Below are 25,205 nucleotides of genomic sequence, written 5' to 3'. Positions count from 1 at the left end.
GAAAAAACGCCAAGGAACTAGCACTTTCAGCCGATATATTTTGTTACAAAGTAGAATCAAATCAGAACTTACAAGCAGAACATTGGACTTATAAAGAAAAACCAGTGTATTCACAGCCAACAATGGCACTATCGTTGAAATCAATATGAATATGGGACTTCTTGAACATGTTGAGGTATGTCACGCGATAATCCACAGCCCTGGTTAGCCTGAAGTACTGACCCCGTGCACTTTGAAAATAAGTTTATCGAGTGTGTTTTCTAACTTGCATAGGTGGAGGATTATGGGATATTTTTGCTTCGCATTTTGGGCAATTAGCAAGATATTCTGCTGCAGATGCAAATCTAATCTTGAGCCTCTTCTCTAAACACTTCATCCCCTACGTGCTTGTCCAAGTAGTAAATCCTATTGTCCAGAAAGAAAAGAGCAGAAACTACTCCCTCATAATTTAACTAAAGCATCCATAAGAAATTATCAGACTCCATAGAGTGGCAGGAAGATTTTGACAAATGAGTATGCAAGTGCACCCGTGAATACGTAGCTATCCACTCTGTCTAGTATTCCACCTGCATGAACATCTCAAGCAATGAACAGACTAAAAAGCAGTTAAATGGATCCTGGAACTTGGACAAACAGATAAGAATAACTTTTCTAAAGATCTTAAGGATTACACATGGTACAAAGTTTTGGATTACGAGTGTCTATCCTCAACGACATAATCAGATCCAAATCATGATAACTAGGCCTGTTGGACAAGAGTTTTTCCAAGAGCAATAATTTTTTGATAGGTAAAAAATTTTGACCATTTCTCAATTTGTTCACAGAGCAATCAACTCAAAAGATAAATAGCAAGGGAGAAGGACAATCGCTCTTTATATCACAATTCTTAGGGGACGTACCACTAAAGATGGGGAAGTAAATAATTTCCGACATGCTAGAGCCATACTTCGCCAAAGTAATCTCAAGTTGCTTTTCAGGTGGAGGAATGACTGAACTTATTGTGCCAAAAAACGTTGTTCTAAAATGCACATGTTTTGACTCTTGTTACCTGATAGGACTACATTTAGAAGGCGTAGAAACCAAGTAGTGGAGGTTTTATTATGATAAATATGATGTTAAACAATAAGGATTAGGGTTTCATGAAGCACAGGATCAATGAAGGTTTAAGGTTATGCCTTCATAGCTCGGGAACTAATCATTATTAATTGTAATTCCTTCTTGGTTGTTCCCAGACTATGGATGAGGAATTGTTTTGAAGTTTGGAACTCTTTTGACCTAGAGCAAAGTTCTAAAGAAATCCCTTGGGATAATTTTCACATCAAAGAAAGAAGTGTGACACCCCTAGAATCACAGAACATTATATTACAAGTGAAGAACAAGAGTTGAATTTAGTACTAAGAAAACAAAATCATGACAACCATAATAGACAGCAGAATCAGTTTATAATATATAAACAGAACAATAAACCAACTACCAACTTTAGATGAAATATTGCCAAAAAATTGTATGTAAAAAATATTCAAAGCATAGTAACAGAGAACTTGTCCATTATCAGAGTATCAAAAGATTATATTCATAATCTCATCAGAGCTTACAGTCATTAGCAGAAGATAATTACCATGTCCAGGTATTAGGGACCCAGAGTCCTTAACACCAGCGTCACGTTTGATCATTGATTCGGTAAGATCGCCAAAAATGGAACCCAAGAAATTCAGAAACCCAAAAGCAATTGCACTGAAAACCACCAGAGTGATACGTCAACAGTTTTTTTTTTTTTTATAAGATAGATATTATTGATATGAATGAGATAGGCCAAAGCCGTGTACACCAGAAGTATACAGAAAAAGACCTAAATACATTCTAACTTTGCTGAATTAAAGACAAAAAATCATGAACGTTGTCCCCATTTAGTACAATAGCAGAAAACCAAAGCATTAAAGTGTGGAGAAAAAAATTCTTCAGTTCCTCCCTTGTACGTTCCTTATCATCAAAACAATGCGCATTCCTTTCTAACCAAATACACCACATGATACATAATGGAATCATCTTTCACAAAGCAGCACTTGAGATGACCTTGTAGCTTCCTCCAACATCCCAACAAATCCACCACCCTTGCGGGCATCACCCAAGAAACATCCACCCTTCGAAAAATCTCCTCCCATAACCTCCTTGCTACCTCGCAATGCAATAGAAGATGGTCCATAGTTTCTCCATTCCTTTTGCACATATAGCACCAATCTACCACAACACAACCCATCTTCCTCAAATTATCCATAGTCAAGATCTTCCCAAGAGCTGCATTCCATACAAAAAAAGCAACTTTCAATGGCACCCTGGTCTTCCATATATTTTTCCAGAGGAACGGAGCATGATCTTGTGATGTCAAGATTTTGTAATATTCCTTAACCGTGCATTTCTTATTAATAGCCCTCCACTTCAATCTATCCCTTGTGTCGAAAGCAACCACCTGGAGTATAGTAGGCTGAAAAACTCTGCAACAATGGCTAGTTCCCAACCATGAAAGTTCCTACTAAAAAGAATATTCCATTGGTGGGAACCATTCGAGAAGAATCGCATATCTGCCACAGAAGCCTCTTTATTCACAGCAATACTATAAAGAGCCGGAAATACCCTTTTCAATGCATGATTTCCACACCACACATCCCGCCAAAAACTGATGTGATTGCCCTCACTGGCTACAAAACAAATCTGGTTTTCAAAACATGGCCACCCCCCCTTATAAACTTCCATAAGCCCACTCCATACCCCCCTCTCACTTCATTAGAGCACCACCCACCCCAAGCTGTCCCATGTCTAACGTCGATGATTGCTTTCCACAAAGAACCCCCCTCCACATGATATCTCCACAACCATTTTCCCAGTAACGCTTTATTAAAAGTTCTCAAATCACACATTCCCAATCCCCCATGTACAATAGGATCACACACTGTCTTCCATTTAACCAGATGAAATTTCTTCTCCTCCCCCATAACCCCCCATAAGAACGCCCTAAATATCTTCTCGATCTTATTCACAACCCCTACCGGCATAGGAAATAAGGGTAAAAAATATGTAGGGAGATTAGTAAGTGTACTCTTAATCAGAGTGAGACGACCCCCTTTCGATAAATACATCCGTTTCCACCCCATTTCGATAAATACATCCGTTTCCACCCATCCAACATTTTCTCTATCGTCTCCACCACCCCATCCCAAATAGCTCTAGCTTTAAAAGTTGCACCCAATGGTAAGCCCAAATACTTAATTGGCAAAGAGGATACCTTACACTCCAACATGCTTGCTAAGCTGTGAATATTTGAGACCGCACCCACTGGAACCATCTCAGACTTCCCAAGATTCACCTTGAGTCCCGACGCAGCTTCAAAACAACATAAGAGTGCCCGTAGAGTTTGAATCTGGCTAGTATCCGCATCACAGAAGAGAAGAGTATCATTTGCAAATAATAGATATGGTAATGGATTCGCTAGTGCCATTACCCACCTGATAACCACATAAAAGACCCCCATCCACTGCCGCCTTTACCATCCTACTAAGAGCCTCCATGACTATAACGAACAGAAGAGGAGATAATGGATCTCCTTGTTGCAGACCCCGAGAGCTACTAAAGAAACCAACAGGTGTGCCATTAACAAGCATTGAGAACCTTGCAATAGAGATACAATGCCTCATCCAGGATATCCACCTCTCACCAAATCCACACCTTCCAAGCAGATATAATAATAAATCTCAATTCACATGATCATAAGCATTTTCCATGTATAGCTTACATAATAGACCAAGGTCTCCCCCCCTCAATATGTGGTTTAAGCACTCATTTGTAATGAGGACTGAGTCAAGGATTTGTCTCCCTCGAATAAATGCATTTTGTGACTTGGAGATAATCTGTTCTATCACAGGACATAACCAATTTGCTAGCACTTTTGAGATTATTTTGTAAATACCACTCACCAGGCTTATAGGACGAAAATCCTCCATAATCGACACCCCGGGTTTCTTGGGAATAAGAGCAATAAAAGTTGCAGTAAGAGATCTTTCAAACTTTTGGAAAGTGTGAAATTCACTAAATACCTGCATCACATCACCTTTCACTATGTCCCAACAAGTTTGGAAGAAACCCATAGAGAATCCATCTGGTCCCAGTGCTTTATCCTTTGCCATACCATAAATAACCTTGTAAATTTCATCTTCATCAAAAGGTCTCTCCAGCTCACTCACCCTCTGAGAGTCAATAGTCTCAAAAGACAAGCCATCAAGTTTCGGTCTCCAATCAACCGGTTCGGTGAGAAGGGACTCATAATATTACACAATATGGTTCTCTATAGTAGAAGGCGAAGTCATTACCTTAGGACCTGAATGTAACACCTCAATAGCATTACTACGCCGATGAGAGTTTGCCACTTTATGAAAATACTTCGTGCACCTATCCCCCTCTTTCAACCAAAGTGCCCTAGATTTTTGGTGCCAAGAGATCTCCTCCACCAACAAAACTCTCCAGATTTGACATAGCCATGCCCTTTCTCAACAACCCCTCCTCTAAGATATCTCCCTGTAACTCCTGTCCCTCTAACACTTGCAATTCCTCCAGTAGCGCTGACTTCAGATTGTCAATGTGACTATAGACTTCCAAGTTCCACTTCTTCAAATCTTGTTTTAGAGCCTTTAACTTCCCTGCAAGGATGAAACTTGGAGTACCCAAGAACTGGTACAAAGACCACCACTCCCTCACCAACTCAACAAACCCCTCCGCTGTAAGCCGCATATTTTCAAATTTGAAGTGCCGGTGACCATTGTGGATGCCCCCACAGTCTAGAATAATAGGGAAATGATCAGAGCTAACTCGAGGTAACCGTTTCTAACATATCTTCGGAAAGTGGGCTTCCCACTCAAGAGACAAGAAATCTGTCCAATTTTGACCAAACCTGACTGTTTGACCAAGTGTACTCAGCCCCTACCAGCGGGAGATCCATGAGGTTTAAATAAAAAATAAACTATGAAAACTCCTCCATGGCCATAGAATGTCTATACTACCATGAGCGCTCACTCTGGAAACGGGTAATGTTAAAATCACCCCCTATACACCACGGCACATCCCATAAAGAATAAAAACCCGCCAATTCCTCCCACAACCTTCTTCTATCCCAGTCCACATTAGCACTGTAAGTACCTACAAATGCCCAAACCCATCCGTCCTCCACATATTTAAACTTAGTTGCTACCGAGAAGTCACCAATACACTCTTATAACACCACCACCACCATTTTATCCCACATAAGTAAAACCCCTCCTGAAGCTCCCACTGAAGCCAGATAAGCCCAACCCACATACGAACATCCCCATAAACTACGAACAATGCTTCTATCAATACTCTGTAATTTTGTTTCTTGCAAACACACCACATCACCCTTCCACATCCTCAATAAAGCTTTGATTCGAAGTTGTTTATTGCTCTCATTAAGCCCCCCACATTCCATGATATAATTTTAGAATGCATGTAAACTTAAATTGCCCCTCCCTTTCAATTTCTCCCTTCCACCACTTCCTTCTTAATTAATGGAACAAGTTAGCCTTTTCAGTTCCCTATCCCTCTTTACTGCTGATTTTGAGTGGCTTTCTTCTAAAGCCACTAAAAGAGCCTTAAATTGTTCCTCCTTTCCTACACAAGAGATCCCAATTACCGCTTGAATCTCTTTCACTTTCTTCAAAACCCATGATGAGGAGCAACTCCCCACTTTATGACTGGGAGGGAGTGCACACAAAGGTGTTAGGACAGCCCCCTCTCCACCATCACAATCATCAACAAACAAGGCCACTTGCAAATCAGCCACACCACTAGCCGCCTCCCCCAAAGACCCCCTCATTTCTGAAAGACAGGATGCTACTGAAATCCCAACTAATTCCTTCCCCAAACTGTTACCGGCGGCACCCCCCTCCTCCTATGTAACAAAGCTTTCAAAGACCCCAAGACCATGGACCCACAGTCCAATGTTTCAGCTGGTACAGAGGAGATAGCCGTGCATCCTCCCAACTTCGGCGACCCATTCTGTGCCAAGATCTTCGCCGGGATGAGTCTCTCCTCACTACCCACCGTCGGAACTATGTCTCTGGGTACTGTCGGCCCACTATCCTTTGCAACAGACCTCGCCGGCGAACCCATCTCCGTCATCGGCATCCCCTGCTCCGTTACCGACGAAGAAGGAAGAGACCGACGAAGAAGGAAGAGACCCACTCAACATAGCAGAAAAATACTTGCTGCGCGCACTCAAACTGTGCTCTGCCGGCGTGTATTCCAGCACCCCTGACCTCACCGACATCGTCGCCACCTTCAGTGGTGGCCTCTGGTCCAACGCCGGCGATGGAAGTCGAGCTCCACCCACTGATGAAGGAGTATCGAGGGTCTCCATTGAATTCCTCTGTATTCCGTTACTAGCAGATCTCACTCACGGGGTGGACTGGCCCAATGGGTGAGTGGGCTTGCGTGAAAGAACTCTGGGCCCCTTTAAGCCCAACACACGCAAGGCCCTTGCCTTTCTCTTCATACCCCACACGATGAGGCTGCAAGTCCCCATCTAGCTTAAGGCCTTCTAACTAACCCGGGCCCACGTCTCTCATCACCCCCTCCTAAACGCCATATTATCCTGCAACTCTACCACCTGCTTTTCCATTACCAACAGCGCATGCAGTAGAGTTTCTAAATTTAGCACCAACACACTCTTGCCCTTTTCTACGCAAATCAGACTCTTCATCAAAGAGGAAATATCTCCTGTCTTCTCTGCCATTTTTGGAGCTCGAGATAGGACCTCTTTATACAATAGGGACTGCTGCCCCTGCGACGGTGGAGGAGGCTTCAATGGGAGGTTGCCTCTGTATTTCCCACCCAGAGCATAACCCGTTGCAGCTAACTCCTATAGCAAGTCCCCGAAATTCCTCCAACCTACTCCTTTCCTCCCTTCCGGTATTACCAACAGCCCACTTCTCCTCTATTGTTCGAACTTTGAAAGAGAAAAAAATCTCCCATGGGAGTTATGCTTTCTCTGCAACACCAGATCTGAGACCCACTTCGACGTGATCTGTGAAACTCAACAGGCCCCCCATGAGCTGCACCTTCACTTACCATGGACGCCAACCACCCCAAAGTGGCTTGGTCGATGGAGACATGATTCACAGCATGACAACTGCTCTCTGTAACTCTCCACCATCTCTCATTAACCTTCCTAAACTCAAAACACTTCTGGTCAATGATAACATTCCTAATCGACCCCATCTCACATAAACAACTCCTAAAAATCAGTAAGACAACTAGGCTAAACTCCACTGTTTACACTCAAAATCAACCACTAACTCCATCACACTGAACCATTGTATTTTCTCAGGAATGTATGGAGAGAAAATAACCAACTCTACTGGTGAGGCTCTTTTTTGATAAAATTATGCGGACAAAGCTAAAAATACGTCAACAGTTGGCGCACGTTCATCTTAGAGAAAAAAAAAATGAAAATGGAAAGAAAAGCAAGCACTAAACTTAGTATATCAGAAGACAGGAGGCTAGTCATGTTTACGAAACAAGTGAACTGTCGATGGGCCCAAAAGGAGAGAAAGTCACCATCTGCTTATGGTCTGGACTGGAAGTACATAAACTATAAACAAACATCCCGGAAAAAAAAAAAAAAATACCCGAAGGTGCTGAAGAGTACATACAAATAGAAAGATGACCGAGAAATCAAACTCCTTGACTAAGACATCAAAAAACAGTACATTGCAAGTTCCTGCTTCCGGCAAAATAGACCATAAGGTAGAACAGATTCCGCCTATCCTTTTTATAATTTATCCCAATCCAGGCAGAAAATATAACCAGCTTCTCATATATTTCCTAGTTACTTCTTGCAAGAACAGAGCTTAAATTAAAAATTTTGACTTCCAGTAAGTACAAATTGCAGTAGATGTTGCCATCACTGCAAATACTTAGGGGTGGCAATTTTTTACCCAAACCACCTGGTGATTTGATAATCATCACTTTACAGAGGTTTTTGGGATCAAATTAAACATATTTCACAACAACTTATAGATTGCAGCAGAGGAAAATTGAATACCTTAGCACGGATGTTGGCCAGCAAAATATCTTTGATAAGATGACAGAAGTGGCTACACAACCACCCAGGCCTGTGATAGTTCCTTCCCATGTCTTCTTTGGACTGATACTAGTAAGTGGCGTCCTCCCAAATGTCTGCATTGGGGTGCAAAACTATCTTAAGGTCTCCCTTAGATATGGGCTATAACAAATATTATGTGACAAAAAATACTCTGCACACTGTCCAAATGATGGCAATAAATAATATAACTGTAAAAATCCACAAGTTAACAAAATCTTGACTCTTCCTTACTTACCCCTTTGGATTTTTCACCTTTTAACTCTTTTACTTTGAACTTTTTGTATTCTCATTAGTTAATTTTGATGTTTGTTGACATATAAAAATTGTGATTCCTCAAAATTATAAGAATATTCTTGCATTTTAGACTCTGTGACAGAAATTTTAGACAATGCATGACAGTTATTCCTGCACATTCCGTGGGTTGACGACTAGTTCTTAATCAATGCAAGAAAGATCCCGAACTCATTTAAAATAACAGCATCAACTGTGCCGGTATTGTTGTTTTCACCCAGTATGATACTGGAAGTAATCATTTAAAGCTTTCTCTTAAATTTGTGTAAACATTTTTTCTCACAATTACATTACATTCCCCACCCTCTTGTTCCTCTGTCTTCACCATGTTTATCTCAATACTCATCACTTCCCTTCATTTTTTCTCATGAATTTCTTCCATGTTGTCCATATAGTGGTTATCTTCCTAAAGTAACATTAAGTAGCATATGAGAAAGAGGGGGGAAGGGAAAATACATAACGGTTTGAGATAGAGAAAGGACACTTCTTCAAGTAATGGGTTAAAGCCCATAGGAGCAGATATGGCACCAAGGATTTGAGAGAGAGAATATATCATCTGCTTTAGTATTTGTATTTATTTTCTTATCATGGCATCAATATTAGAGAAGAAAGTATGCCCACACTATTAGATTCATCGCTCTGTTAAAAGAAGGAACTACTGGGTTGATAAAATTATGCGTACGAAGCTAAAAATACTGTGGAAGTAGCACCTCCAACATATATTTGCCCAGAATTCCAAACCATGTCACACATGGTTCATTGTTGACTGGTCATTTCACTATGGAATTTATAATAACATTAGTAACTGTTCAATATATTTGGTGGGAGCAAAATGATAGAAGCTTTGAAAACCACGAGAGAACAATGGAGGAGCTGAAAGTTTTTTTCTTTAGAACATTGTTTTCTTGGGTGGGGGCCATTGTTTGTAATGGACTAAATGCCCATGACTTTCTACTTTCAGTTGCAAACTCTAGTTAGGTACTTCTCATGTATACTCCCTGTGTACTTATGAATTAAATTTCTTGATTACCGATTGGAAAAAAAAAAAAAAAAAAAAAGCCTGTTCAATTCAGGAGCCATTCTATGACTTTCTGTGGGCAGAGCTGACAAAATCCCCTGTAAAGATCAGTGACGAGAGAATCTAATTTGTTACAGAACACGATCTTCCAAAGCCATCATAGTTTAACCACAAGGATAAGAGTAATAAGAATCTCCATATGCAATAATCGTACTCATGGGCAATTAACTACGATGCGATGGGAGGTAGTTCCAGTCGAGGGAAGACTAAAGGGAGGGCATTGTGAAGACGGTCTTGTAGAGGGATTTGAATTAGTTGTATGGAAACAAGGGGCTGGGGTTGGGGAGGTGTGATCCATTCCAATTCGGGTTTGGTGTATTTTGGGTAGTTTTCACAGGCTTTTGGGTCATTCGGGGCACTCTAGTATGGGCTAGGTGTTTTCTTGTATACGTCCAGTGTACTTGGTTACTCCTATTGATATATATAATATTTTTACTTATAAAAAAAAAAATAATCGTACTCATATGAAAAAACATACATAATCATTAAATTTATTTTTTGACGAGATAATCTTTACATTTCTATCAAAAGTACCTTGCCACCCAGAAAAGCAAATGTATCAGCTGCAATTATGCTGCTAATAGAGATCAGCGTTGCCACAAGACCAACTGTCCAATGAGCTGGTCCCCCAAGAAGAATGGGCCATGTTGCTCCTATTCCTGCCAAATACAAACTAAGACACAGCTTGAAAAAGCACCAACAAGGACACACACACAAGAATTAAGTGAACAAAGGAGGTAAAGAAAAAGGTTACAAGTGGGCCTTCACCTAAAACTTTGTTATGACAAAAGGTTTACCTCCTTTGTAAAGAAAAAGGTAATAATTGTGAATATAACAAAGTAGGAGGAAAATATCAACATAAATGAAAATGAAAATTCTGTTAATTTTAATAGATCTCCTTCAATATAAATTGACTACCTGAGAGGCATAACTCTCAATTACTTACTGGTGTTTAAGGCTGGGGCTGATAAGCCACATCGAAGCTTAACCCAGAAGCAAGGAAGATAGCCACAATAAAAGAGCCCAAACATGGCACTACTGAGCTGTGCAAAACGAGGAATTCCTCTCTGTAAAAGCAATGCCATGGCAACAACAAAGGCAGCAAATGTCACGGAAACATCAATTTGACCTAAATACCTGGTCACATGTAAGAAACATAAATTAATCACCATTCCAAAACCTTGTGAACAAATACACTCCACACCAGAAGTCAGAAAAGCAACATATCTGAAGTATATATGCATACTTTTTTTTTTTTTTTTAAACATCCGTGGGTGTTCGGGCCAGTTTGTGTGCACCTTGACTAATCCCATGGGGACCTAAAGTTAACAGTCAGGTAAATATCCAGTGGCTCTAAGGGGACTTGAACTGGTAACCATTGGGGAGAAACTGAGCTACCCCTCAGGGCTATATGCATACTTTTGAAGTCAATAAAGAGAGGAAAAAAAAAATCAAACATCATTTGACTATCGGTACAATGTAGGAGAAAGGCTTTGACACCAAATATGATGTATGACAGTAGCAAGAATAATTTTATAGGGTAAACAGTACAGTAATTACTGAAGCAGCATGAACAATATCCATAAGCAGTGTTCTGGTTGTTTGGGATTGTTTACAAGCATTCTGAGTGATGGTTGGTTTAGGAGTTTAAAGATTAGGGATGGGTGGTTTGCAAGCATTCTAGGGTTCCTTGGAATCACAAATTTGGATAGGGCTGCATTTCACAATTCTCAAGAGCAATTGCTCCTAAAAATTTTCATCAACCAGCCTATACATGTCTATAGGTGTCTAATGACTAAACATAATTCAGCTTGACTCTTTATATGACTTGACTCGAACTTCTCGACTCCTAAAACTAAATAAACTTTTTTTGTATAAGTAATTGAAGATTTCATTAAAAAAAAAAAAAAAAATCTGAAGGCATAGCCCAAGTACACATGAAATGTACGAAAAGAACACCTAACTGTAAAAAAGAAAGTTCTAAGTTCCAAAACGGTCCACTCTTGATCTTCGGAATTTTTGTCATTCCTTTCCATCCAAATACACCGCACTAGACAAATAGGGGATCATCTTCCACACAGCTACAATTTGTTGGCTACCATATAACCTTCTTTAATTGACAAAGAGATCTACAATCCTTCTGATAACAACCCAAAACCAATCCAGCTCTACTAAAAAGATCATCACACAAAGTACTGGCAATCTCATAATGGAATAGAACTACAAATTCCCCGCTCTGTTTGCACATACAGCACTACTTTGTTACAATGCCATCCATGGTGAGGATTTTCCCTAAAGAGGCTACCCATGCATGGTAAGAAAATGCTCTCAAAGGTGCCTTAATTCTGCCAAGTATTCCTCCAGGGGAAAGGGTTGATATTCTTATCAGACAATGAAGTTACCCTTGTTAAGGGCCCAAAAAATCTCAAATGTCCCTGCTAGTAGAGTATAAGAGATTGAAGAATCCTGAGAAGGCACAAACCTCCCAATCATGGGTCGCTCTAAAATAAGAAACTCACAGTAGAGCCACCAGAAAACTCAAATAGATCTGCCACTGAAGCCTCCTATGCACTTGCAACATTATACACCTCTTGGAAAGCTTCATTCAGAGCCCTGCTACTGCACCATAAATCATGCCAGAATCTAGTCCTAGAGCTATCACCCACCGCAAGTCTAGTATGACTAGTAAACACCCCCATCCTTGGAAAATATTTTTGCATTACCCCAGCCCATATGCTTCATCAGAACACCACTCACTAAAGCCCAAGTGGCTCTCATTTCCTACATCAAGTACTAGGGAAGTCACTTAAAGAAGCTCAACTTTAAAAAGGAGAGCAATCATGGGGAAAAAGGGAGCAATTAGAAACACAATTAGTTTTAGAAATGGATATATGAAGTACGCAAAATCCACATCCATATGCCATTTGATTGTGGTAACCATGAAGATTTTTTTTTTTTTTTGCGCAATGCACAGAAATATAACCCTTAAAAGAACCCCCTTTAAAAAAATCAATCTAGGGAAAACCTTTTGACAACATGCTCCATGACAACTCTTTTACATTAAGGTTTCAGAAAGAAAATGGGTAACTTTTATTTTGAGTAAGTGGGTAGGTGGTGTCTAAAGATACATAAGTATCATAATTTGTGATACCCTATACCGAGTATATGGGGTGAATGGGATCACACATTGCTAACTATACAGTTCAATAAACAACCCCTAAGATAAACATGCTCCAATTGCTTCCATAAGAGTTAGTAAATGATGAGACTTGAAAAATAAATAAAATTGTATTTGATTACTGATACCATGATTTTCTGCTCTTTGATTATTGATTTTACATGATACAAAAACAGAAAAAGCAAAACTTACATGATCAATTACAAAAGAAAGCGCCGGATAAATATGATGAAACTTTTGGATTGACAAATTATTGATGTTCGACAAGTATGGAACAAAATTGTAGACACGTTAGCATAGCTTACAAGGTAAGAATAGGGATCACAGCACAGATAACGGAGCAAACACGTGAGACGTAACGAGGAGGTGGCGTCATCCCTTCAGCGATTCCATGACTCCTAACCAACTCAAAATACTCGCGTGCACCAACAAAAACAACAGCAGCCAAAGCCACAGTGAAAACCCATCCTCCAGCCAATACAATACCACCGGCAGTTAATCCAATGCCAAGTCCAAAAACAATTCTTGTCTTTAACTGACTAGTTTTCTCTTTAAGCTCCGACACCGAATCCTCTTTTGCTGATAACGTATGGCCTTTGCCGACTTCCTACAACATACTTATTTCAGTGATTCCATTCAATCACAGATTCCTGATCATAAAGTACATAATTCTTTATAAATATTTTTTAAAAGAAGTCAAGATTTCAAAATTTAATTTTTCGACATCGACCCATGGTAAAAAAAACTTTTCAACCATGACATTAAAACTGAACTTTGTTTTTATAAATACGGCATATGTTCCACAATTTCCAAACTTAATCCCAACCATCCTATATACCATGAACTAATCAGCAAAATCCCATTCTTCAGTCTAATTTCCATTTTCCTTCCAATGTAATTAAAAAAAAAAAAATCCCAATTTCAAAACCAAGTTCTTATCTTTTGCATCACATACATACGTGTGTTAGCTCATTTATACATATTGAGTCCATGAGACTAATTTTGAAGTACCTGTTTGGCATTGCCCTCGTCAATCCGGTCTGGCTCGGCCCGGGCGACGGAGGTTATAACGCGCCGGTGCATGGAGGCTGCGTTTTGGGGGAGGAAAAGAACGCTTTTGTGTCGTTCAAAGACCGAAACAAGATTACAGACTCTGGAGCCGGGACGAGCGGGAAGTAGGGGTTTCGAGGGCGAGGGGCGGCAGCAGCAAGAACGTAAATTAGAAGAAGAGGGAGAGAGGGGAAGGAGCTTGTAGCGACCAGTTCCCAAATAAGACGTCGTCGCCATGGGAAAGGAGTACGTAGAGGTGGTCCTTCCTATGGTTTTGACATTGGCGGAGAGAGCGAGGGAGGTAGGGAGTAGAGTGAGTGGGTGAAACCGTGAAAGGGTAATAGAAGTTGTGGCAAGTTTTGGGGGCGACGAGCTCAGAGATGATATCAATTAGATTCATTACGATCTGTCCTTTTCTGCGTTGTCTGCGTAATAAAGGATTCGGGCTGTGCCACGTAGGCTTTTATTTCTTCCTTTATAGGGTATGCAAATAACCTATTTTTGGTAGTTTCCTTCAGGTTTTTTTTTTTTTTAGTTCTAACTGAATGATTTTTTGTATCTAATTTTTTTATTAAATATTTTTTTATAACAAATAAAAAATACAAAAATTTTATATATAGTCACTTTTATTATATATTCTAATGTGATTGACTATATCACTTTTTTTAATATAAAATAACTGTTTTAACTAATTACATCAGTTGAATATCCAAAATGTACAAAAAAATAATTATATATAGCAAAACTCTCATAAGTAAATTACTTTTTTATGGTATATTTCACTTTTTGCTTGAAACTTGTATATCTACATTTATATCTAATATTACTCTTATTAAAGCCGTGAGCAATTGTCTCCAGAGGAATCTAGTATTATTATTGACAATTGAGGTATAAGTATTTAATGGTTTCCTCTATGTTAAACAGATCACAAGCCACTTACTACTTATGACTTGAATGAACAAACAAGCATTTCTGGTTATATTACCAACTGAACATAACAGCAGAACAAGGTTCTCTGTTTAACTACCATGCCATGTTGCTCCTTGTAAAATTATATTCACCCCAATGAACTTCAATCAGACTATTCTTTACATGCTTCAATCAACTACCATTTGGGATTCAAAGCAAATTCAAAATGGAGAAGACGAAGTTAACAGAAAAGGATATGTTCATGCCAAAAGTGGGTCACACAAAATAATTTTAGAGTTCTTTCGGATCAATTACAAAACCGGTAAAACCCATAAATCATGTTCTCCACTGTCAATATCTGGCTAATACAATGATAAAAAAGTTACCTTCCACACGTCTGAAATTGTCCCTAATGTCAATACAGGTCTTTAATACAACAAAGCAAGATCTATCAGTCACGCATCTGTTTTCTACTGGCTTTCTACATTTTGTTTCCCACTGAAATGGGTGGACCTGCAGGAACAAAGGATAAACTCAATTGTTCATGTCTTCTTCATAAGGTACCCCAACACGATGCCGACCAAGCCAACGAGAAGCACATATAAAAGCGGGATACCACCGTGCCTTTTGGTGGCTGCACGCCTCAAGAGCTCCTGTACATATATAAAGGAACTTGTATACATCCTTTGATGCAGTAAATGTTTGAAACAATCTTCTATCAATATTGCAGCAAGTATAACCATTTTATATATTTCAACCTTCCCTTGGAAGCTCACTTCAAATTGGGAAGTAATCAACATTCGTACTTGAGACACTCCAAGGAGAAATTTTAATTCCCTCTGGACTATTGAACTTCCAAAAACAATTGAAAAAGCCAATGGCATAAATAGTTTCAAGAGAAACTAAAAGATGTCATATATTCGCCAAGACTTAATCAGCACTCACCAGTATTCTCTAACTCATATTTGACCAATTTCAGAACTTGTGATCCTTTTCTCTGATAAACACTTTCTTGCATGTGATTTCAGGTATATCATTAAAAGTTTTAGCCGTGGAGAAATGTTTGATTTGATTGGTGGGTTACCGTGCAGAAATTCAGCTTCACGCTATAATCAAGTTTTTATTGATTGTCATCAGTAAATGATCACAAAAGAACTATAACCCTATTAATAACAGTTTAAAAGCTCAAAATCAGTTAGTTTCAGAAGCATTAAAGCACCATATAATCTCTCCTATGACATCACAAGAGTATATTTATTCAAATGATACATCATTACAATATATGTTGATTTTCTGTAAACAATGGCTCAGGAAAATTATAAGCGTGCCTACAAGAATTTTTTATGGGCATTGTTACTTCTAACATTAATCCAAATGAAATGTTTTTGCTTTTCTCATACAAGTGTCTCTTCCACTAAGCATGTATCTGGAAAATAGATTGCTTCCAAGTCACTTCAGCAACAACACTTGAAATGTTTTGAGATACAAAATTCCTTACCAGTTCTTGCTGAAGCTTGTTATTTTGCTGAACAGCAGAATTTTTCTCCTCGGTCAGCTTTGATAGAAGAGCTCTTGCCTGGAACAAGAAATACACTAAAAAATAATTACAAATGGTACTTTATCCTAGGAATTAAGTCAACTGTCTTGAATTGATTTTTTATTTTTTATTTTTATTTTTGAAAATTAAGACATGCATATTTACAATATATATGTATATACTAGTACATCTCTACGAAATTACGTGTGCATGCATGCAGTTTATGTGTATGCATCGCATTTGACTGATTTGCTCCAAGATATCTATCAGTGATGGTATCGTACATTCTGATGGTATCAGTGATGGTGGACCCCATTATTGGATATTTAAACGAATCACACTCAAGAAATCACTAACTGTTTGCTGAAAGCGAAATCCTCAAAGCCAATATTCTGACCGAGAATTTTTTAAAACACTTCCAAAACAAGACAACTGTTAAAATTTTGTTTTAGCTTTCAGAAGTCAAACATCCTGTCAGCTAAACCTTGGTCCTTGCCTAATAAAAAAATGGAAGCATGAGTCACACAGATCCTCAACTTCAGAACTTACTCGTTCTGTCTGAGAATCTCTGATGAAAAATGATACAGATCTCTACGAATAAAAAAATCAGAAAATATTAAAATTTTAAAATTTAATAGAAAATAAAATTACCTCAGACGAGGTTTCCTGAGGCTCATGTTGCTCCACAAATGCTCTTGAAGCCTACAAGCACAATCACCTATGTAAGACAAATTCTACCAAACTAAACCGTGATTAAACTCTTCAGAGATTCAGAGGTGTAATATAAATTCAGACCCTCTTTTGAATTTATTCACAGGTTTCATCAATACTCACAAGTGTAAATTCAGAAGCATTGAGATTCCCGTTATCAGATACTGAAGCCCTTGGTGAAGAACCTTCTTCTGACCCTTCTCGAACTGGCGATGGAGGTCGAGGTGGAGCAACATAAACAACTCTCAATTTGCTCTCCTCGACATTATGCCCTGACTCCTTGTTGAACTAAAAGACAAGAAAACATAAACCCATCTGCTTAATCCATCATTATTCCTAATCAAGATAAAAGAATAAAGGATACCTGAATAAGAAATCGTAAATTTGTTCATGTTAGTACCATTTCCGGGGTTATCTCCTTCACAGCTGCTCCGGGGCTTGCAACCACGCTTTGGAGCAGGAACTTGTCCTTGCATTGCATATCGAGCGGGGCCTCCTTTTGAGCTTGCATTGTAACTGAACCATATAGGATGGGGAAAAACACATGCACGATAACTCATTCATATAGAGAGTACATTTTAAAGCTAATGATATCACTAATTAAGCATAATTGGTGAGAGATAGTGATAATAACTGTGAAGCAGAAAAATTATTGTTTTTTTTTCATATAGAGTAATAAATCAAAAACTTACGTCAGCGACATCAAATGAGCACAAATTCAATTCAGTAAGAGCAAGTGAGAGAAAGGCACCTATAACATCGCAGGTAGACCTCGGCAACACAATTCCAGTATTGGGTCTCACACAGTACTTCTTTGGATTTGTCGTCTTCACCTATAGCACACCCATGTCCGTTGCACAGGAATCAAAATTACAAATTCCCAGAACACAAAAATCCACAAAAAGTAGAAACAAAAATTGCAAAATTGAAAGCGAGCGCTCAAATTCTACCTTGAAAGCCACATGGTTATCGGTCTTATTAGACAACTGCAGAGAGCACGAGATCTGCTTCCTCAACTCAACTTTTTTTTTAATTCGACAAACAAAAAAAATTATGAAAAATAAACAATGGCAACAAAAACACGGATCTGAAAGCAGAAAAACAAATTTCTTTTTACTTTGTATAGGGGAAAATCATAACATTAAGAATTTCGTTTTTAGGAAAGCTTACAAGGGAATTGGAGCTCTTGAGGCTCGATGTTGAGAAGCTCGCCGGTGCTCATCCCTAGGAGATCGGATATAGGCCGTCGGAGAGAGGAAACGTGGTTCGCCGGTGGACAGAGAGAGAGTAAGTGAGAGAGAGAGAGAGTTTCGTCTTTTCGAACGGGAGAGAGCGCTCTGCAACTGCAAGACAACGTGGGACAGAGTAGTTTTTGTCCGGCTTTGTTCGAGTCGTAGTTGCCTCCTGTACCCGTTTGTGCGGTTCATCCGGTTCCAATTATGGATACCTTCGTCTAAACTAGATTTTCGGCTATTTTTTATGAAAAAATGATAGTATTACTATTTATTTATTATTATTTTTATTTGATTTTTTTATAATTTTTTATTTTACTTAATAATTAAGAAAATAGATAATAATAAAGTTATATTTTTTTTAATTTTTTCTTAATGATTAAGGATGTTAAAAAAATTCTTAAAAAAAATAAAAAAAAATTTGAAATACACATGAGTAGTAGATGGGTGGTAGATGAGTAGTAACCCTATCACTATCCTTTTTTAAGTAGGGGTGCTATAAGGGCTCTACCGCCGACTCGGACCCAAATTTTTGTTTTTTTATTTATAATTTTTTAATATATTTTTAAAATACTCTTAAATATTTAAAAATAAAAAATAAATTCACAACATCAATAAAAAATACTTACTTAATTACTAAATAAAAATAAATAAATAAAACAATATTAAAATAAATATTTAGGATCCATTATCGAGATTCATAACTGAAATAAATCAAATTATTACTTAACGTGATAATTTAAATCCATTATAACAAATTTATAAAATTAAAAAAAAAAATAACATTGTATTTCATTGTCCTACTGTAAATTTAGTTCATCATAAAAATTAATAATTTATTTATATAAATATCAGATTTATCACTTTAAAAATCAAAACTTTAAAGTAGTTCCACATTACCTAATCGTACCAAAGTTCAAATCTCAAGTACATCGCCCATCAACATGTTACTTTTTTTTTTTCATATTTAACCCTCAACAAGTACAGCTGAAAGAGACTGTGTTTGGATGTTTCCAAAGGTACACCAACAGTGTGAGTCTGTGAGATTATGTTTCCAACTTCCAGATTTTGATTTTGATTTCTGATCCTTAAAAGTTATCAGTGCTTCTGTACAGGCTAGTCTATAGGCAGAGTGGCAGACAATTCAAATGAATTTATCTCTACAAATATAGAATGAAATGAAACAGTTGTTTGTCGGGATAAAGCTATTAACTTGGTTCTGTAAGAACAAAATTATTATTAATAAGATTTAACGTATTACGTTAAATCAAATCAATTTATCGTTTCTAAATTGTATGCTCTTGACACACATTTCATTTGTAAGGAAGTTTACACCCAATTCATCTGGGATCAACCCCACGCAAGAAAGCTTAATTATCAGAGTAATTACAATTTTAGTTGTAATTGTGATAATCATCTAAGCACGGTAACTGAACCAGACAACTTTGGGTTTATAATTTACTCATTTGTTCACTCAAAAATCTGTATGGGAAGCCAGTCTTATTTAGTTTTCCGATGATCTTTTGGTATTACTAGCCATCACCAGCAGAAAAAGGCTGTTGCTGAAGATCGTGAGCAGTGAAACCAGCAAACCAAGCCACCCTCATCAGCTGTATGCCTAGAATCAGCACGCACCAGCACACCAACCAACCTCCGGATCACATGCATAATCCATTCCGGTGCACCGAGCTCAATCCCAGGCTTCAAACCCCTTTGGGATCCATACAGAATCATCAAAGGGATTAGAAATTCAGTTACAATAGCAGCCATGTTCCAGAATTGGTATGTAAAAGGAGCTTACTTTTGCTTGCCTGAGTTGGGTGCTTTGGGCGGGCACAGGAATCGGCCAAGAGGAGAAAAAGGGTCGCACCCAGATTGAAAATGCAATCAAGGAAAGCAGGCTGGCTACGTTGGAGCCCAGGAAGATGGAAGATATTGGGAGCCACAGGTTTGGAACCATGCCTGTTGGAAGTAGAAGAGTTAGCCATTTGAGGAACTGAGGCTGCACCACTGGCTGATTACTTGTGTCAGTAAGCTCTTTGGCGCTGGTTACTGGTACTTCATCTGTGTTCTCAGAACTAAGGGTTTCAAATATGTTGGTGGTTTTCTCCAACAAGTTGTTGGTAGCAGTCTCAGTGAAAGCATACTTGACTGGTGGAGGCTCCCATTGGATCAATTTTGTGCAGCAAGGGAAGCTGATATGGAGCGCATTTGTGGAGTTAAACAATTCAAGGTTTCTGGGATGGATGTGGGGAAAAGTAATAATTGACATTGTGGATTGAGGTCTGGCTAATGATAAAATTCCTCGGTTTATGGTTCAACATGATGCTTCTCACTCTCTGATACATATGGAGTTGAAAACAATGGGGGAAGTGATAGAAAAAGCAGAAGCCAGTAGCAGACACAATAGAGGTAAACAGAAAATGGATGCTACTCGGGATAGAAAATCATCAACATTGACAAGAAATCAAGTCCTAAAAATGTGTATATGGCAACAGATAATAGATTAAAAAGACAAAAAGCAGAAAGGTGTAGAATTGTCTGCTGTACCAGGAAAAAGTTCAACTGCAAGAACTCCTTTACAGATCCTTTAAGGTTTCTTCGCTGGTAAGTGACACAAAACAAGTGGGGGGTAGTCAATTCACCACTCTATTCATATATTGAAAATTAGATAAAACTATTGAGTAATTATCATGCTTTTCCGATAATAAGAGTAGTTAACCAGGCCATCAAAGTGCAAGAAGTTTCCTTTTTTATTACTGAAAAAAGAAGATTGAAAATCAAGCTAAATACATGGAAGGACCAACTTTTTCTGCATACTAGAGTTACCCGTTTCAGACCCAATAACCAACCAAAAACACAAACATATTTCATATGTAGAGAGACTCGATTAAACATAAAATTCGACTCTTTTTTATATATATTTTTTCCTTTAACACTGATTTCTGATCAAACAAACAGGGCATAGAGAAACAGTATGAATTGTGAACGATGATTTTGAAGTGATTAATTTATCCACTTTCAATCCTGCAGATTCAATTGCAGTTTAGAATATAATTCCAAAACCTTTTTCAGCCCACTACGCTTGGATGCCACAGGAAATATTCTATAATTCTGAACTTGGTAGCCACCCTTGACTGTGCCACTCCATCTCTTCGTAGAAGTCTTAAAAGTAGCACTTCTCATATTAAAAGTCTTACGGTTGACCAAATCCCACAAAATTGAAGCCATGACCAATGTGATCCTCAGAAATATCGTTGTTGCAGATATGGAAATTCTTGATCCACGTTTAGGTTCTTGGATAAGAAATCAAAAAAGGGTTTATCAAGAGCATTGAGAGAGAGAGAGAGAGTACAAAAATGACTGGTCTCCTATGGCCCTAAAGAACTCCAAATGCTTGGAAAATCATGCGGATCTGTTCAGTTGATTCAACCTCTCAGCACGTATAATATAATGCATAGTGTAATAAAACCATGTGTATGACATGTTAATATCCCTGATGTGATGATGGACATTGACGACAGACTACTACCTCTCCATTACATTTGAAAGAAATAGTATTTCCTTTAGTGTAAAAACTAAGGTTTTTGGACGTTATTCAAGTTGGGAAATGCTGAAAATTGGGTGAATTTTGTTTTGACAAATTACATTATTCGGGTGAGTTGCATGGAGAAAGAAAAGGATTCGTATGAGTTCTGTTCCAAGATCTTAGCTTTTTTTTCTCTCTCTTTATAAATAACATCTATACGAAATTTGACTATAAAGTCACATTTATATACCAACCCCATCATTATACAATTTCTGAACTTGATATACGAGGTATCAAAGTTCAGAACGATGTTCCTCTTCATTCTAAATTTTGTCATTCTCAATCACACTTAGTGGTGAGACGCATTTTAAGTGAACGCTCATTTCAATGATTGCTATCGGGAACCACTTAAAACTTGTTGTATCAACAAGAAATACGACGGAGACAACAAAATCTAAGAAATATGTACTAACACTTGCTAAGGCATGTATCCTCAAACACAGAAGTGTGAGTTATTAACCAACTGTCGTGTCATATAACTGTTGTGGTTTGCTAACCTCATCTCTATTAGACAGTGGGAATGGGAGAATTGAGTTGGAAGGACTGAATGAGCTCTGAATCTGGCAAATTCAGAGGAGGCAGAGAAAAGTGACCATAAGTAGAGCTTCCTCTTCTGATCTCTTGCATGCTCTGCAGGGCTGCAACAGTATTCCTGAAAATCCCTTCTCCTTCAACTGTTATTGCTGCTCTAGTCTTCTCTTCATCCTCAACTGGGAATACTACATCTATGGTGCTTTCGCATTCCTTCACGAGTTTTGAGATCAGATCTGTTGTGAAAAAGGGCTGCTGCAATATCTTCTGGATGAATGGCAAACGCAAAACGCCACCTGTTCTTTTGTCATACTTCTTCAAGATCTTGGCCAGACCTGCAAAACTCAGATTCTCAGTATTCTAAATTCCCTTTTAACATCATTTTTAAAGGTGGATGGGAGAACCCCAGAAGTGTTTAAATATCATCAAGAAAGAAAGAATAAAATGGAGAGAGCTTAGCCTGATGAAATACCTGTGTAATTGACATTGCTGTAGTTAACTAAAAGCACCATTTCACCATGAAAATCAACGATGTCTTTTCTGATTTTTGCCATCTCCTCTTTATGCTTTGACTCTGAAGGCCTACTCCCATTCGGCCCCCATGTATCAATCACCCTTTGGATCCTCTGTTGCAGCTCCTGAATTTCAAAATATTCAACACAAAATTGAGTGTAAATTGTCAAAAAAAAAAAAATGTTACCATGAGATGGATATTGATTTTTATAGTTATAACATGATTGAATTTTGAAAAAAAAAAAATTTAATTTCTAATCACCCCTCGATTCCCCTTATTTTTAAGAAACTATCAAACATGAGTAATTATATTTTCAAGTCAGTGTATACAGCATACCATCCATGTCACTTATATACTAAAATTTGATTTATAAAATTCAAATTTTAAAATTAATCTTATAAGTCAAATCATATGATGTAAACACTTTACTAAATATATTTTATATACCGATTTGATAATAGAAATTTTCATTTTAAAATTCTTAAACAACTTACAAAAATACACCAACCAATAAAAAAAGAGAAATAATTTGTACAAAACTCAAATAGACAAGTCTCGTACAAGCTTTTGTAAAAAAAGTAGATCCCACTAAAAAAAAGTGTAAAAGAAACTATTCTTTATTAGTGAGACTCATTTTTTTTACAAGACTTATTATTTTAAAGCTTGTACCTAACATTACTCATTAAAAAGACAAAAAAAAAAAACCCACGAAAGCTCTCGGCCCTTCCATTGTAAGTACAATTTCATATTTCATAAAAACCTGTGGTAGATTGTCATGGTTGCGTCGAGTTTCCACATACTTACGAAGAACCCAAATTTCCTTTACACATGATACGATATAATTTTCAAATCTCGAATTTATTCTTGAATATTTTTAACATGTACACACCTTCTATTTTTTCACTTTTTCTCTGAAAATATTCCAAAGCATTGTCAAATATCATTAGCTTCCCCACCCTCCAATATAAAGTACTTCAAATTATCTGCAAACATTCTTGTCTGCCACACTCTTAATTCTAATCAGACGGTTAGGAACTTAGGATCGATCAAATGACTAATACTAGATACAGTTATAAGATATGCAAGTTCTTCGTATTCTTTAAAAAAAATATATATAATCCATCATTAAAAATGTCATTTTTTCATATGAGTTCCAAATTTACTATTTTTTTTAAAAGAAACACGTAATGCTTGTATAGTCTAGAACTGTAAATATATTTTATTTTTATTTAATTATCAAACTTCAAATTGCCTACCACATCATAATTTCCTTTTAGAACTATTATAAAGATAAAAAAAATTATATAAAAATAAATTTATAAATTAATATAATTTTATATGATACATTAAATTTATTTTATATTAAAAATAAAATTACAAGACGTATCAAACACCTTATAGATTTACTTAATCCTGAATTTGTTCTCCACTGCATCGATTGAAGGGAAAGATAAACTCGGACGAGTGTTTCCAAGTACTACACAACCCTCGTGGACCAGCTGGATGTCATTTTCCCAGCATCCAATCACAGGGTAAAGAAGTGGGGTCCGAGGGACCCACATTAATGGAGCACCAAACTTCTCAACATAACAACAACTACGAGTTGATCAACCGAGTCATCCCCGAGGTTAGTTGAGTTTGACTCGCCCAAAAACCAGCTGATAATAACGACAGACAACATCAAATAATCGGACACAAAGTTAAACGCTATCGTGTCCAACTCAGTTTATGTTCGGTTCCAGTTCCACCCATTTACCCATTAAACAAAACTAGTTTTTCAAGGAAACGGAATCAATAATATTTACCTTGTGCCGGATAACGAAATCCTCCTCCTGTTCCATGAAGAAAGTATTGAGCTTCTCAATCTCACTGTTCAACAAGCACACGAATTCCTTCTCTGCAACCCCATACTCGACCTGGGACCCATTCGACAACGTCGGGGAAGATATCTGCTTGACCAGCTGCTTCAACAACTTGTACGACAAGAACTTGTCCCTCCACCCGGGCAATGTTCCCCGCATTTGTTGTTTCAGCTGCTTCCCAAACTTCATTGGTGTCTCGAGATTCTCGGAAAATAAACAAACAGAGAGTAGAAAGAAGTGATCGGTACCAGAATTTGGGGGTTGCAGACAGTGAAGGAAGAAGAAGAAGAAGAAGAAAAGGGTGGGTTTTTATTGGCAGAGGGTTGTAGAATATTACGGACGGATATGCTTGGCGTGATGGAGTGGCAGTTAGAAAAAGGTATTAACGAGTCGTTGAAGTAAGAGAATTCTGAGGCATATTCGGTTACTGTTTGGTCATACTTGAGCCCAAAGCTTTGAAAGTGAGGACTTTTAATAATGTGTGCGACCATGCACGCATGATTTGGTACAGAATAGGGTTGGGCTAAGCTGGCACGGGGTGAAATCGAGGGTGGAT

General features: G+C 37.9%; 3 protein-coding genes across 10 annotated transcripts; all 3 read right to left on the bottom strand.

The window, feature by feature from the left end:
- Window positions 1-4: 4 nt before the first annotated feature.
- On the bottom strand, window positions 5-14,188 carry LOC122294143 (phosphatidate cytidylyltransferase 4, chloroplastic). 2 transcript variants are annotated; one of them, XM_043102636.1, is made up of 7 exons: window positions 13,726-14,185; window positions 13,020-13,321; window positions 10,483-10,673; window positions 10,071-10,195; window positions 8,108-8,241; window positions 1,619-1,734; window positions 5-566 (listed from the first exon to the last, which is right to left on the bottom strand). In XM_043102636.1, exons 1-7 carry the CDS (start codon window positions 13,999-14,001, stop codon window positions 475-477), a joined length of 1,236 nt encoding a protein of 411 aa, XP_042958570.1. In that variant the 5' UTR covers window positions 14,002-14,185; the 3' UTR covers window positions 5-474. The 2 variants fall into 2 exon arrangements, with proteins under 2 accessions (XP_042958570.1, XP_042958571.1); XM_043102637.1 differs by lacking the exon at window positions 1,619-1,734 and having other exon boundaries at window positions 13,726-14,188.
- A 726-nt stretch (window positions 14,189-14,914) lies between these two features.
- Window positions 14,915-18,291, bottom strand: LOC122295203 (vesicle-associated protein 1-2-like). Of its 2 annotated transcripts, none has more exons than XM_043104318.1 (8): window positions 18,092-18,291; window positions 17,872-18,008; window positions 17,673-17,754; window positions 17,322-17,437; window positions 17,045-17,209; window positions 16,862-16,912; window positions 16,172-16,249; window positions 14,915-15,326 (listed from the first exon to the last, which is right to left on the bottom strand). In XM_043104318.1, exons 1-8 carry the CDS (start codon window positions 18,141-18,143, stop codon window positions 15,216-15,218), a joined length of 792 nt encoding a protein of 263 aa, XP_042960252.1. In that variant the 5' UTR covers window positions 18,144-18,291; the 3' UTR covers window positions 14,915-15,215. The 2 variants fall into 2 exon arrangements, with proteins under 2 accessions (XP_042960252.1, XP_042960253.1); XM_043104319.1 differs by having other exon boundaries at window positions 17,872-17,942; window positions 18,092-18,287.
- Window positions 18,292-19,496: 1,205 nt separating this feature from the next.
- LOC122293237 (SPX domain-containing protein 3-like) lies at window positions 19,497-25,096 on the bottom strand. 6 transcript variants are annotated; one of them, XR_006237217.1, is made up of 7 exons: window positions 24,593-25,096; window positions 22,746-22,911; window positions 22,240-22,608; window positions 21,220-21,449; window positions 20,704-20,757; window positions 19,955-20,115; window positions 19,497-19,864 (listed from the first exon to the last, which is right to left on the bottom strand). XR_006237217.1 is itself a non-coding variant. In XM_043101757.1 (4 exons), the coding sequence occupies exons 1-3, from the start codon at window positions 24,836-24,838 to the stop codon at window positions 22,250-22,252; spliced, it is 771 nt and encodes a 256-aa protein (XP_042957691.1). In that variant the 5' UTR covers window positions 24,839-25,096; the 3' UTR covers window positions 20,567-20,757; window positions 22,240-22,249. The 6 variants fall into 6 exon arrangements, 4 of the variants coding, with proteins under 4 accessions (XP_042957691.1, XP_042957692.1, XP_042957693.1 ...); XR_006237216.1 differs by lacking the exon at window positions 21,220-21,449; XM_043101757.1 differs by lacking the exons at window positions 19,497-19,864; window positions 19,955-20,115; window positions 21,220-21,449 and having other exon boundaries at window positions 20,567-20,757.
- Window positions 25,097-25,205: the final 109 nt, after the last annotated feature.

This window comes from Carya illinoinensis, chromosome 14 (assembly GCF_018687715.1).
Source record: "Carya illinoinensis cultivar Pawnee chromosome 14, C.illinoinensisPawnee_v1, whole genome shotgun sequence".
In the NCBI taxonomy this organism is placed as follows: domain Eukaryota; kingdom Viridiplantae; phylum Streptophyta; class Magnoliopsida; order Fagales; family Juglandaceae; genus Carya; species Carya illinoinensis.
The sequence above is the reverse complement of the archived record's forward strand: the minus strand, read 5'-3'. Positions and strand labels throughout refer to the sequence as shown.

Bases quoted from the DNA above. Each gene is read 5' to 3' on its own strand.
- LOC122295203 (XM_043104318.1), bottom strand. From the start codon at position 18,143: ATGAGCACCGGCGAGCTTCTCAACATCGAGCCTCAAGAGCTCCAATTC. The intron at 17,210-17,321 runs GTACTAACATGA...CTTGTCTTTTAG, and splicing joins AGGAGATAACCCCGGAAATG to TTCAACAAGGAGTCAGGGCA. The intron at 15,327-16,171 runs GTAAGGAATTTT...ATATATGTACAG, and splicing joins ACAAGCTTCAGCAAGAACTG to GAGCTCTTGAGGCGTGCAGC.
- LOC122293237 (XM_043101757.1), bottom strand. From the start codon at position 24,838: ATGAAGTTTGGGAAGCAGCTGAAACAACAAATGCGGGGAACATTGCCC. The intron at 22,912-24,592 runs GTAAATATTATT...TTTGAAATTCAG, and splicing joins ATTTCGTTATCCGGCACAAG to GAGCTGCAACAGAGGATCCA. The intron at 22,609-22,745 runs GTATTTCATCAG...TGAGTTTTGCAG, and splicing joins CAGCAATGTCAATTACACAG to GTCTGGCCAAGATCTTGAAG.
- LOC122294143 (XM_043102636.1), bottom strand. From the start codon at position 14,001: ATGGCGACGACGTCTTATTTGGGAACTGGTCGCTACAAGCTCCTTCCC. The intron at 13,322-13,725 runs GTACTTCAAAAT...AGTATGTTGTAG, and splicing joins ACGAGGGCAATGCCAAACAG to GAAGTCGGCAAAGGCCATAC. The intron at 10,196-10,482 runs GTAAGTAATTGA...TGTATTTGGCAG, and splicing joins AGCCCCAGCCTTAAACACCA to GAATAGGAGCAACATGGCCC.